Source organism: Alosa alosa, chromosome 7, assembly GCF_017589495.1.
Source record: "Alosa alosa isolate M-15738 ecotype Scorff River chromosome 7, AALO_Geno_1.1, whole genome shotgun sequence".
Taxonomy (NCBI): domain Eukaryota; kingdom Metazoa; phylum Chordata; class Actinopteri; order Clupeiformes; family Clupeidae; genus Alosa; species Alosa alosa.
The window spans coordinates 29271247-29283978 of NC_063195.1; the positions used below are offsets into that span (position 1 = coordinate 29271247).

Genomic DNA, 12732 nt, shown 5'->3' on the forward strand with positions numbered 1-12732 from the left:
GCATTCTCTTTGTGTACACAAAATGGCAGATGTGCTCTGTTCTGTGGACCTTCGCTACTACGGTCTGCCGTAGTCTGTTTATTCCTCGTAATCTATGGTCTTGACTTCAACAACTCCTCCGTGAGCGTCTGAAACACTGATTAGCAGTAAAACAAGCGCACAGCACAACACAACAAACAAACTCGCTTGGCCAAATTGTGTGTGTTTTCCATCCAAGGCCTGTCACGGCCGTGGCCCCAGCGTCTGGGATATGTGTGCTAATAGCAGGGGTACTGAGCTGGCCAGCTGGCACCGACTGGTGGGGCCAACACATGGAGGCCCCCCCCCCTTCCGCTCTCCCTCTCGGCTGGCAGGACACAAAGCCCAGGGCTCTGGGGAGCAAACTAACGATCCACCAGGAGGCCCCCCGCCTGGTCACCTCTGGACGACAGACTCCACCTGCCGCACCCTGAGAGCTCTCTGGCCTGAGGGACCAGGGGCCAATTAAGGTGAGAAGGAGCTGCTGCATGGCTGTTTTCTCTCTCTCACACACACAGACACACACACACACACTCTCACACATTCTTCTCTGTCTTTCTTTCAGTGAGGGCGTGCATGCCGTTTGAACGAGGCAGCAACAGTTTTGAGTCCGTTCCAGGAAAAGAAAAGCTATCAACGCTGAGAAACTAGACATGCCGCACCGCAGCTTTGAGACTTTAAAACACTCGAAACAGTTTCATGGCTTGATAATAAGTCGATATTTAGCATAGTCCATTTTTTGTTCTCCTGAAGGCACCATATTGTACGTCTACATTTCTATACAGCTCTTCATCGTGGAGGGATTGATGTTGTTGCAGGTAGTGTGCTTAAAATGTGCAACAGCAGTAGTGCTTTGTCGTCGCAACCTCTCCCCTTCTTTGCCAACCTCTCGTCCAACATCACCAGCGGTCCTCACGCGACTCTTGGATGCCACAACTTACTTCCCTGAGAGGAATTTAGGCAAGCAAAAAAAAACAAGAAAAAAAAACAAAAAAACAAACAAACAACGCAACAAAAACAACAACAAAAGCGTCCCGTCTCGTCTCCGTCCTCCGTTTAGGTACTGGGCGCCACCAGGTATCCGTTGAAGGTGATGTAGACGTCCACGTCGTCGCTGTAGATGGCGTTCTCGCGCTCGCGCTTGTACAGCCGCACCCACACCTCGTCGTTGAGCGCCAGCGTGAGCATGACGCTCTGGCTCTGCATGATGGAGCGCTCGCTGGGCTGCGCGTACAGGATCACCTGCTCGCGGTCGTTGTGCATCAGGTGCAGGTAGGTCTCCTTGAAGTTCCACGTGTGGATGTTGACGTTGAAGAAGTAGACGCCGGGCACGAAGCAGTAGAACTTGCCCTTGAACATGTTGAAGTGCTCCTCGGGGTTGACGAAGACCGTGTCGAAGACCAGCGCCGTGTAGTAGTCCACGCTGTGCAGTGCCTTGCGCCGGCCCACCGAGAAGTAGGAGTTCTGGGTCTTGCAGGGGTCGCCGGGCGTGCCCGCCTGGCCCTTGGGCCCCTTGTGGCCCGCGGGGCCCCTGGTGCCGGGGGGGCCCTCTGCTCCGGCCTTCCCTGGAGTACCTCGCTCCCCACGGTCCCCTTTATCTCCTTCAGAGAGAGAGAGAGATGGAGAGATGGGGGAAAGAGAGAGAGAGAGAGAGAGAGAGAGAGAGAGAGAGATGGGGAGAGCATGTGTAAGAAGCTTACAACGAGAGAGAAAATACGCTTACAACGGATATAACAGACACGCACAGCACATCATGACTGGGCCGGTTAGGTTAAATAGTTGTAATGGTTCCAGTAGATGGAGTCATGGTGTACCAAACTCAAGGACTGGAACACAAATGTAGGTCACTGGACAAAAGCACCAAAAAGCCACATTCTTCTATGGCTATGACCAGTTTCTGTGCAAACACCCTAATGCGTCCCCTCTGCACACTGAGCGACTGGGAGTTTGGTCTTGTTTTGTTTACCTTATTTGAACCAAACCTTCTGTAGTCCAAGTGCATGACCCAGCAGGTCCATACCTATTCAGAAGCTTTCACACACCAAAAGGATTACATTTCACTTCTATGAGTCACACTAGGATAGGATTCCTGTGCCTGGTTCTGACTCTAGCTGTGGATACGCTCCTCAAGACGCTCTTTGAAAACTGAAACACACACACACACACACACACACACACACACACACACACACACACACACACACACACACACTGATTCTCTGTTTTACTCTGCCTTATCTCTTGTTCTGTCCCTCCCTCTCTTTTACACACACACGCACACACACACACACACACACACACACACACACACACACACACACACACACACACACACACACACACATCGAGAGAGACACACACATGCACACATACACGCAGACATACACATAGTGTTCTGCCACATAAGCAAGTTCTGTGCCAGAATTATACTCCTGAAGGATGACTTTCTTCGCCTTACAAAAGGAATTCTGCTTAATTAATTCTGCTTTGCAATGAAAGGGAAAAGCAGGGCAATGCAGATTTAACAAACAGCCCTTTTGCTGCCAAAGGTTATTTTTTGCCAAAGCAGCATAAATCTATGCTTTATGAGCCAAACGATTTGAGTTTGTTTGTTTGGATCAGATGGCAGATCTCATACTTTGAATCACACACTTCAACAGCTTAATTACATTCTGATCTGGAATCATAGTCCACTACAGTAATTTGACATGAGCTTCTCTTTGACTCCCACGTTGCATGGTAATCTGAAGGGAGACTAAAAAGGACATCTGGCCAGAGGGGTTTCTGAGGAGATAAGATAAGAAACTCTCAGCGGTGTGGACCCATCAGGGAGGGACGATACTGTTGACTCATCTCCAGGACTATTTTGAGGACTGGGCTGCAATAATGACCATGTGAGTTTTACTCTGCAACAGTCCATGTCTTCTTGTCATGGGATTGGACAGAAAAAAAGCTTCTATCCAATGAGATTTACATTTTCTCTGGGCCTATGGAGATTTATAATTGCTCTAGGCCTATGGAGATTTATATTTTCTCTGGGCCTAACGTCTCTGTGGAACTGTGTGCGGCTATACAGGATATTGTGTAGTGATTTCTCTCTCACTTGCCTTGCAATTCGGTAGAGCAGGATAGCATACCAGATGTAAAACAATGATGGCAGCTGATGCCTTCAACAACTTGTTGAAGTCCTTGACATTATAGAGCGCTTTAAGGAGGTTCAGATGTTGGCTGCACTCCCGCTTCTCATGATTTTTATGCTCCTCTCTGTGACATATCATACGTCTCATGCTGTTCTCATTAGGAAACATCTACAGCTGGCTTATTAGCCATTATACTAGACGCCAAGGCTGTATATAGAGGGTTTTCATTGGACCATAGAATTGGACAAGAATGTGTATTGTGTCTATTGTGTATAAGCTACATGTGGCGCTGTGCCCACCTTCTTTGCTATTGAACACGTGTGATGTGGTATAAAGTGGGTATTCCACCCGTCATGTGGTGTGGAACATAAAGAAACTATCAGTGGTCTCAGGTCAGTTTAAGCAAAGAATCAGCAACTGTAGCACTTAGAATAAATGCAAAAACTAAGCAAAACAAAAGTGAGTAACACAACATTCATTCTGAGAATAAAAGAACAAGTAGATGAGATGTTATGCTTTAGACAACCACAGAATTGCACAGTCCCCAAACCATGATTTTTTTCAACACCGGCTAAAATGGTGCTCATTCTTTTTCTGAAACACTTCTTTATGCATATTTTTTACCATCTAGTCGAATGCAAGTCTAGTACACAGATTGTGCGGTGCCCTATACATTGCAATGGCTAGTTGGTTTCATTTGGACTGACTGGAGATCCTGCATTCTTTAGTGGCCTTGTGCTATTTCAGGACTCTCAGCAGAAATAATACAGTCCAGAGGTGAAATCATCCCCCTGCCGTCCGCATGGAAGAGCAGACAGCCCCGCTGCTCATCACTCGGCCGCACAGATGACCAGTAATGACAGGGCAGCACGGAGCACTTATCCCCTCCAGCCAGGCGTACCTTTGAGGATGGTCATGTTGATGAAGGTGCGGACCTCGGGCGCTTGGTGGAGGCCGGCAGAGCGCGGCGAGGAGGGGCTGTCGGGGGGGTCCAGGTGGTCGCAGCAGCGCCGGCAGTAGCGCACGGGGGGGCGCGAGGGGGACGGCACAGCGACCGCCACCACCACCACCAGGGGGAGGAGCAACAGCACGGGCACAGGGAGTCCAGACATCATCGCACCTCACTAGGGGGACCAGAGAGAGGGAGAGGGAGAGAGGGAGGGATGAGAGGGATGAGAGAGATGAGCGAGGGATGAGAGAGAGAGAGAGAGAGAGAGAGAGAGAGAGAGAGGGATGGAGAGGGATGAGATGTTGTCCATGTTCTCATTGTTAATGTACAAATTGCTACACTGTTTTGTTTTATGCTTTGGCAATGCTGTACCTATGGCAAGCAACGTTGAATTGAATTGAACTGAGAGAGAGAAAGAGAGAGAGAGAGATAGAGAGAGAGAGAGAGAGAGAGAGAGAAATAGTGGGAGGGGGACGAGAGTGAGAGTGAAAGTGAAAGAAGGAACACTGAGTTAGTCAGCCAGTGTCAATGTCGTTCCCTAAACACCAGGTGTGAGAATAAGACTGAAGCTCTATGTCTGGTGACAGACCTCTCAGTCATGGTATCACCACTGGAGATCACCACTAGTAGTCCATCAATTATTGAAGCTTTAATTTAGCAGCTGGCACGCGCCTCTTGTTGAAGGCCTGACTTGCACACACAAACACAGGGATTGAATGACTTAACTGAGCGGAGGCACCTGCCCAGACGCCCTGTATGGCCGACACAGAGACTAATTACTTAAGACATGTTTGGTGACAAGCCAAGTCTGCGTAAATTTGCGTGCCCGGTGCCCAAGTGAAAAGTCAGCGAGGGAGCGAGAGAGCATTAAAGGTAACGGGTGAGTCGGGGCCTTGCTGTGTTAGTCATCCAGCCAGGCTGTGTTATCCTTGGCAAGCTCTCGCTCTGCCTCTGTCCAGGCCTTTCAGGGGCATCACGTCATTATTCAACAATGGACCCTTTCAAGAGAGTTCCATTATCAGCATCATAGTTGGCCCCACAAGACTTCCTTTTTAACATTCCATATGTTATCTTAATGCAGAGGAAGTAGATTGGGGCCCAAATAGAATGTTCAAGCATTGTTTTTGTTTTTATTGTTGAAAGGGTCTATACAGCTTTTGAGAAACAACTAGTGGGTGGCACACCTGTCCTACTCCATAATGCTATATGTGTGATTGCTTGAGTGTTTACAGAGTTCCCTACTGGCCTTAGGGCAACATGTGATTTGCCTGCGTACACAACTCCTAACCTACTTCACTCTAGGCAGAGACTTTCTAATGTGGAGACACAGCACTCAAAAAATCCTCCATAGGAATGCATGGGGCTAGTTTGTCACGCCAATATGTCCGTTGTCTACACATATCCCACCCCTTCCCCGGCAAAACGTCGACATGTGAATACATTGAGCCAATCATGTGGTGTGATGTGATTGTGAATACATTGAGCCAATCATATGGTGTGTTGTGAAGACATCGTGCCAATCATGTGTTGTGATCTCGCCGCTGGAGCAAGATTGGTGTCTTGAAGCCTTGCGCACGCGCATTTCTGCCGAAATGGATGCCCTACGAGTGCCCAAAAAGCATTGTCAAATGGCCGCCGAGTGGAGGGACTTGCCTAAAAGGACTTTGATCTAGGTAACTCAGCTGGTGTAACATATGAAGTAATATAGCCCTTTTCCTTGTAACAATAATACATGTTTTAGACCTTGGCCTATCGCTTCATACACTCTCACCTCAACATTTAGAAGTCACCTCACAGATTCAGGGCACATTTTGTTGTCCTTCAGTGAACCTTTTTTAACTTAAAGCCACACCAAAGAACTTTCCCGCTGTAGCACGCACGCTATTTGTTTATCCAGCACCGGCTTTGCAAATAATGATGTCCACAGACAAGGTAGAATACTTTGCATGACTTATAAAAGCACGATGTATTGCGACATCAGATGCGAGTCAAATCTGTAGTTTCTTATGTCTCATTCCATCGAACTACATGATCCGCTACCTGATCTGGCAAACTTACATAGTGCGGTTATAGCCGATAGAGGGCCTCGAAGCGAATGCAGAATTGCCGTTCACCCTGTTACGAGTTGATGAACCACTGAAACGATTTTGGAAACATTATTTTAAGGTATAAAAAACTCTTTGGTGTTGCTTTAAAGTTTAAACTTAAAATTAAAACTACTATCTTTTGACCACTTTATTGCAGTTTATCATAATTGGTTTCAAGTAATTTGCATGGAGAGTGTAGGCCTATAGCTCACTTTTCCAGAATGCTAGAAAAGCCTGTAATGCTTAAAGAATGAGCTGAAACAGTGAAAATGTATGCCAGCAATGTTGCCTTAGCTCTGTTCTGCATGTGAAGTGGTTTGCATCACAAATGTGATGAGCAGAACGTAGCTGTTGACAAAATGTCTTATGGCCAAATAGCCAATAGACCGACATAATGAAGTTGTTTATTGTGGAAGAGTAGTCGGAACTCTTCATTAAGCTGTTTAGAGGAGCGCTCTATAGAGCGCGACTGGTCAATTACCGCCTCAGGTTTCACTGCTGACATTTATTGCCCCTTTCCTTCAATATTTAGCCAAGGGGCTGACTGGTCTGCTCAGAAACACATGCTGAGGGTTTAAACAGACAGTGAGTAATGTCAAGAGTGATACCCCACGGAGGAAATACCACTGTAAGACACCAACTTAGGCTGTGGAAAGTGGCCCATGGCTAGAGCCATGCAGTATTCTGGCTTTCATACTCTTTAGTTAAGACTGCATAAACCATGTGACTAACCTATATACGTTTATGCCTCAGACAGGATGTTTTACTGTCCTTTCCTTCGGTAAAAGTGTAGGCTATTGTTTAGTGGACATAACTGAAACAGAGAGCATGCGGAATGAATTCCCATAGTCACTGACTTGGTTGGAATGTATGCTTTCCAAATGACTACGTTTATTACGCTTACATTATTTTACGCTAACTTTACGCCATATATATATTCCTTGTTACATCATCTTCCCAACATCACCAAGAGCCATGCGTACTGGCTCGAAGCCTTGTTTGAAATAAAGTTTTTTTTTTATATCTATAAAAGTATGCCTAACTGATTATGCGTAACTATCCACGACGTTTTTGCAAGGCTTTCATACATCATGTCCACTGCCTCGCTATTACAATCGCATGTCTAGGATATACAAACACTAATATTTAGCTGTTTTAGTAAGTGCTACAATGAGCCACGTCCTCAACTATCAAAACTTGGCACACCTCATCGTACAGAACTGTTGCGGCATGCAATAACTCACAAGCATGCATCTTCTCTAACTGTGCTTTGAAATTCTGCTGGGTTGACAAAAGACAGATTTGTCCCTTTGCATGCACGATAATGATGGGAAGTTTCATTGTCTTTCGTCATTGATTCAACCAGATGAGTCCACTGACGTAAGACAATTGCCCCACATTTACTATAACAGAATAAAAAAAAAATCCACGGAATTACTGCCTACCTCAGAAGTTCTGCAGCTGCTCCGCGAACTGCCTTCGTGTCGATCAGCTGAGAGCTTCGGGCATGTATAGCGGCAAGGAAGTTTCTTTTCTCTTTCTCTCTCTCTCTCTCTCTCTCTCTCTCTCTCTCCGTTTTTCTTTTTCCTACTTCAGTCTGATCCACCACGTTCTCCTCCTTCTCTCTGTAATTCAACCTCCCTCTCTAGTTTCTCTTGATTACTCCTTCATCTTTCAGGAGCTCTAAGTCACCCTTTCATTTCCCTTTAAAGCTGTTACTAAGCCCATAATATCTTTCTCTAAAAGTCAGACGTGTCAGTGGCAGGTGTTGATTTTTCCTGTCTCACGGATACCCCGGTAAAAAGCCTTGGCTTGCAACAATCCCCGGAGGGCATTTTAAATCACTTTTTTTTTTTTATCAGAACATCCATCTAAAGAATACTCCTCCTACTCATATAACTAGGAAATAGATATTTTGCCCTTTTCTGCCAGTGACAATGAAATACATCAATTATGACAGTTCCTTTTGCAGTTGGCTTTGATTGCTAATTGTAAAGTAGGAGATTTAGTGTAATCGGTACCAGCCTTGCTGTGGAAACAGGCAGAAATCCTCATTCTGCTTCGAATTAGGCTTGGGTGAGCCAACCGTGTCTCATGCACCCTCTCTGGCCAAAGGGGCCCATGCACGGATTTTAAATCGTTAATTAAGCGAAGGGAGCACGCCAGCTTCATAAATATCCACATTTATAAACAACACATGGCAAACTTGTGCAGCAGATTCCAATATCATGGTTGACTGGCTCGGGGTACCGTCATTGGTCACCCCTCCAGCTGCCCTCGGTGCTGGTCACACCATGGGATCAGATGGCCTGACACTGATGCTTCTCTCCGAAGGCAGTTGAACTTTGATCTGTCCGTGTCACAGTCTCTTCAGAGGGGTCAGTGGAAACGGTGGTTCGTACAGGTCTCTGGACGTTTGAACCAAGCATGCAGTATCCTTACACGTCAAGAAAAAACATTCTAAGCAGTAAGCAGTGGTCAACTCTCATTCCTACCCACGTTCCCTTCACTTCGCCTCTCTTCAGTCTACATACACTCTGACTTCCCTTTTCCTGTTCTTTGGCCACCATCTCCATTAGTCTCTTCACATCTCACAGCATTCACTGCCTGTAGTCTGTAATCACTGAGACGGTGGTTGCTTTCATTTGACTCTTCTTCCTGTGGCAGAAGACTTACATTGGGAGACATACTTACTTACGTACTTCAGTGTAGGCCTGGGACAGATGAAAATACCTCAGGATGATCTCATGTGTGGTGAGTGCCTTGGAGATTTAGTGATGTCTCAGTATACTTACACCTGTGCAGCCCCACCCATCCTCGCTCGGAAATCACCCACAGGGTCCACTCCCCACTCCCCGTCCTCTTGGCCGTCTAGAGTTTGGGTAATGTTTAGTTTGGCTTGATCCCATTTCCAATTTTATCCTTTTAGGAAAAAAAGGGGGCTGTTACAAAGCCAGGACAAGTTTCTCAAAACTCGCCTAATGCGCCATGACAACCCCATCGCTCAGAGATGGAACATCTGCAAACAACACCCATTTAGGTTGACATGCTAGACACAGCCTGACAAGGACAAGCGCTGCTCAGGGGCCAGATGTTAGTTAATTTCTGTTGGTGAGTGATTGCTCTGTGTGTGTGTGTGTGTGTGTGTGTGTGTGTGTTCTCTCTGTTTCTCTCTGTTTTGGAATACTTCAGATGTATTGTACACTATTTCAGTCTTTCAGTCTACAGGAAGGTCAGGCAGCATGTGCAGGCTCCACTGTCCCCTCCGATGGTGTCCTTCTGTCAGCACCTCATCTCTGTGTCTTGCCCTTGACCCTTCACACCCTTTTTCATTTCCTCTCGTCTAATATTGTTTCAATATCTGTCTTATCAACTTGATTTCTTTACTTTTTAGCTCTGCCCTTTTCTCTTCCTCACCAAGGCCTTGGTCGCCCTCTGAGCTGTTTTTGTTGGTGTGTGTGTGTGTGTGTGTGTGTGTGTGTGTGTGTGTGTGTGTGTGTGTGTGATATGGACTCTTCTTGGCCCTTCTGTGAGATTGCATTTGGCTTATCCACATCTGTAAAGTCTCAACCACAAAGAAGAGAAGACAGATGTTTGAGAATGTGTGCTGGAGAGGGAAATGCAAAGGCCTGGATTCATGCCAGTATTCAGTTTGTGTGTCTGTGTGTGTGTGTGTGTGTGTGTGTGTGTGTGTGTGTGTGTGTGTGTGTGTGCGTGTATGCCTGTAATGTTGAAATGTAATATAATGTTTGAACATAATAGCATTTGGAAAAACCCAACCATGTCAAAATGAGTTTATTAGTATTATCTTTATTTGTGTGTTTATGTGACTGTGTGTGTGTGTGTGTGTGTGTGTGTGTGTGTGTGTGTGTGTGTGTGTGTGTGTGAAGTCTGTGGTTTAGTTTGTGTAAATCCTCTGAGTTGGGGAGGTTGCGTGGACGCGGAGGAGTAATGAAGGGAGGCGATGGCGGAGCACGCACAGCCCAGACAGGCACCGACTCAGGCAGCTATTAGAGCGAGCGAGCGCTCGGGGAGACGCCGCTGCGCTATTCACACTGTCTCCGGGCGGATTGATGAAGTGTCTGTGGTGTATAGGAGGCAATCCATCAACAAGTGAATGCATTTGGTTCACACAGACGTCCCTCATCTGCCATGTCCACCCTGTACTCCCCTACTGTAAATCAGCCCGGCTAAGCCACAGTGAGCTCCTCATTCTCTATTTGGTATTAAGGGTTCAGCTGAAGAAGCTCAGTGTGTCTCGGGTTCAGGGCTTCACTGACAGACGAGCATTGTGAAAATGTCTTATGGTCCCTCGACGTTGGAACATATAAACGCGCTGCAGGCTACAGATAACGGAAATACCTCAAAATGACACTGTTGATAAACATGCGCAGTTGGTTGATTTAATGTTAGATTATGCTTGTACTCACATGAACTTCTTTGCTCATAGTCAGTTGTGGGTCACAGTAGCTACCCAAGATTCTAGAGCGCTGAGCTCGCTTCAGATCTTTGGTAGCTACTGTGTTTGCCTGTGTCTGTTTGTTGTTTGTGGTTCTTGTTTATGAAGATATTACTAGTACCACATAGTAGGAGACAATTCAAAACTACATTTCCTACAAGATATGAAGCCTCGGTAAAAAACCTGGATAAAAACCTTTGCAATGCAATGCAATGCTTGTGGATCCAACCCTACTGTACTACAGTCTTACTGTACATGCTATTGTGATATCCCTGCTCTGTGAAAAAGTAGTTCCAGTTTGGGCCAAGTTATAGCTTTTCTCCAAGGGGCCCCCCCTCCTAAACCCAGACCATCTGGGCGAGGCGGCCAGGCCATGAAACACCAATTACACAATTATACCGAATCAAACTGATTTAAGAGCGAAGACACGTACCACTTCACACAGCGGGCCTTCCAGGAAATGCATGGAACACAAAACACACACACACACACACATATTGACACGTTTATGTTGGCTAGCCAAGAGTGTTTTATAGTCCTCTACTCACCAGAGTGTCAGACATTCTTTTTACAAAACCGAATGTTTTACAGTCGAATAATGTCTGCCTGAGAAACTGCCACGTGGCACGGTACTGTGTACATCACAAAGTGACCCTATTCAAATCAGGGTTCAACACTCGCGCAGGTATTTATCAAGAGGCTCATTTGTGTGGCCACTGCAGGACAGCACTCTCTCCTCTCCCTCCTCACCTTCCTATCCTTGTACTCATTCTCACTCCTTGCATTGGCCAACCCCCCCTTGACTCTCTCACACACACACAGGCACACACACACACGCACACACACACACACACACACAGGCACACACACACACACACACACACACGCACACAGACACACACACACACACACACACACACACACACACACACACACACACACATAGGCACGCGCACACACAAACACACACACACACACACATTCCTCTGTGCCTCCCGCTTGCAGCTCTTTTGATTCCATGCTGTAGTTGTGCTTGGCTGCCGGGCTCGGGATGATGCTACAGGACTACCAGTGCCAGCTGGACAGCCAACGACTGCGCCTGACATCATTCCAATACAGATGAGAGAGGGAAGAGAGAGGAGGAGGAAGAGGAGAGGGGAGAGAGGAGGAAGAAGAGGAGAGAGGTGAGAGAGGGGGAAGAGGAGAGAGGAGGAGAGAGAGGAAGAAGAGGAAAGAGGTGAGAAAGGGCGAGAGAGGAGGAGGAAGAGGAGGAGAGGTGAGAGAGGAAGAAGAGGAGGAGAGGAGAGAGGAGGAAGAGGAGGAGAGAGATGAAAGAGGGGGAGAGAGAGGTCAGCCCAAGTGCACTCTCCCACTGTAATGAAGCAATGGACATCAGCGAAATGATGCGATTACTGTAAGATCTCTCCTTGCACCATCAGGCATGACCTTATGCATCTCTCTATCTCTCTCTCTCTCACACACATTCATACACACACGCACACACACACACTCTCTCTCTCTCTCTCTCACACACACAAACACAAACACAAACACAAACATAAACACACACACACCCTCTTGCCCTCTGTCCTTCGTTGCCCGCCTCCCATATCTTCACTGGAGAAGACGATGACTGCCCTGGATGCCAAAATAATACACATCCGTGTGGAGTCTGTGGAGTGCGGCCCTCTGGGCCATGGCTGCCCTCAAAGCCACAGGAAATGAATCACAAGGGGCCAGCAAATGATTTTCATAAAGAAGATGGACGAGTGTTTTCTCTTAGGGTGCCGTGATCTTCTAAAAATGTGTGTGTGGGGGAGAGAGAGAGAGAGAGTGCATTTATGGTTGTGTGACAGATGTTATGTCACAACTTTCTGACTATATTTGGATAAGCGATACCAATATTACTACATCATAATTCATAATTCACAATTTCAAAATTAGAGGCCCACTCGTAGCGAGTATGAGAAGCTGACTAAATAACTAAATCTACGTGTGCGTCTTAGCCAAGTGATCCGTTCATGCAGTTTCCATGAGAGAGGGCTAAAAGGGCTAGCAGGATAAAAGAGAAATGCATGG

The 12732-nt window shown here is 46.6% G+C and overlaps 1 protein-coding gene across 2 annotated transcripts in view; it reads right to left on the reverse strand.

The window, feature by feature from the left end:
* Nucleotides 1–7972, reverse strand: part of c1qtnf6b (C1q and TNF related 6b) — a 9529-nt gene extending 1557 nt beyond the window's left edge. The window contains exons 1-3 of one of the 2 annotated variants that reach the window (XM_048249107.1): nt 7640–7972; nt 4060–4282; nt 1–1619 (exon numbers count right to left, since the gene is read on the reverse strand). The exon at nt 1–1619 is cut by the window's left edge and continues 1557 nt beyond it. In XM_048249107.1, the coding sequence (XP_048105064.1) occupies nt 1075–1619; nt 4060–4273 (759 nt within the window). In that variant the 5' untranslated portion in view covers nt 4274–4282; nt 7640–7972 and the 3' untranslated portion in view covers nt 1–1074. Of the gene's footprint in view, nt 1620–4059; nt 4283–4696; nt 4869–7639 lie in introns of those variants that run through there. The other variant, XM_048249108.1, reaches the window with a different exon arrangement.
* Between the last annotated feature and the right edge of the window lie 4760 nt (nt 7973–12732).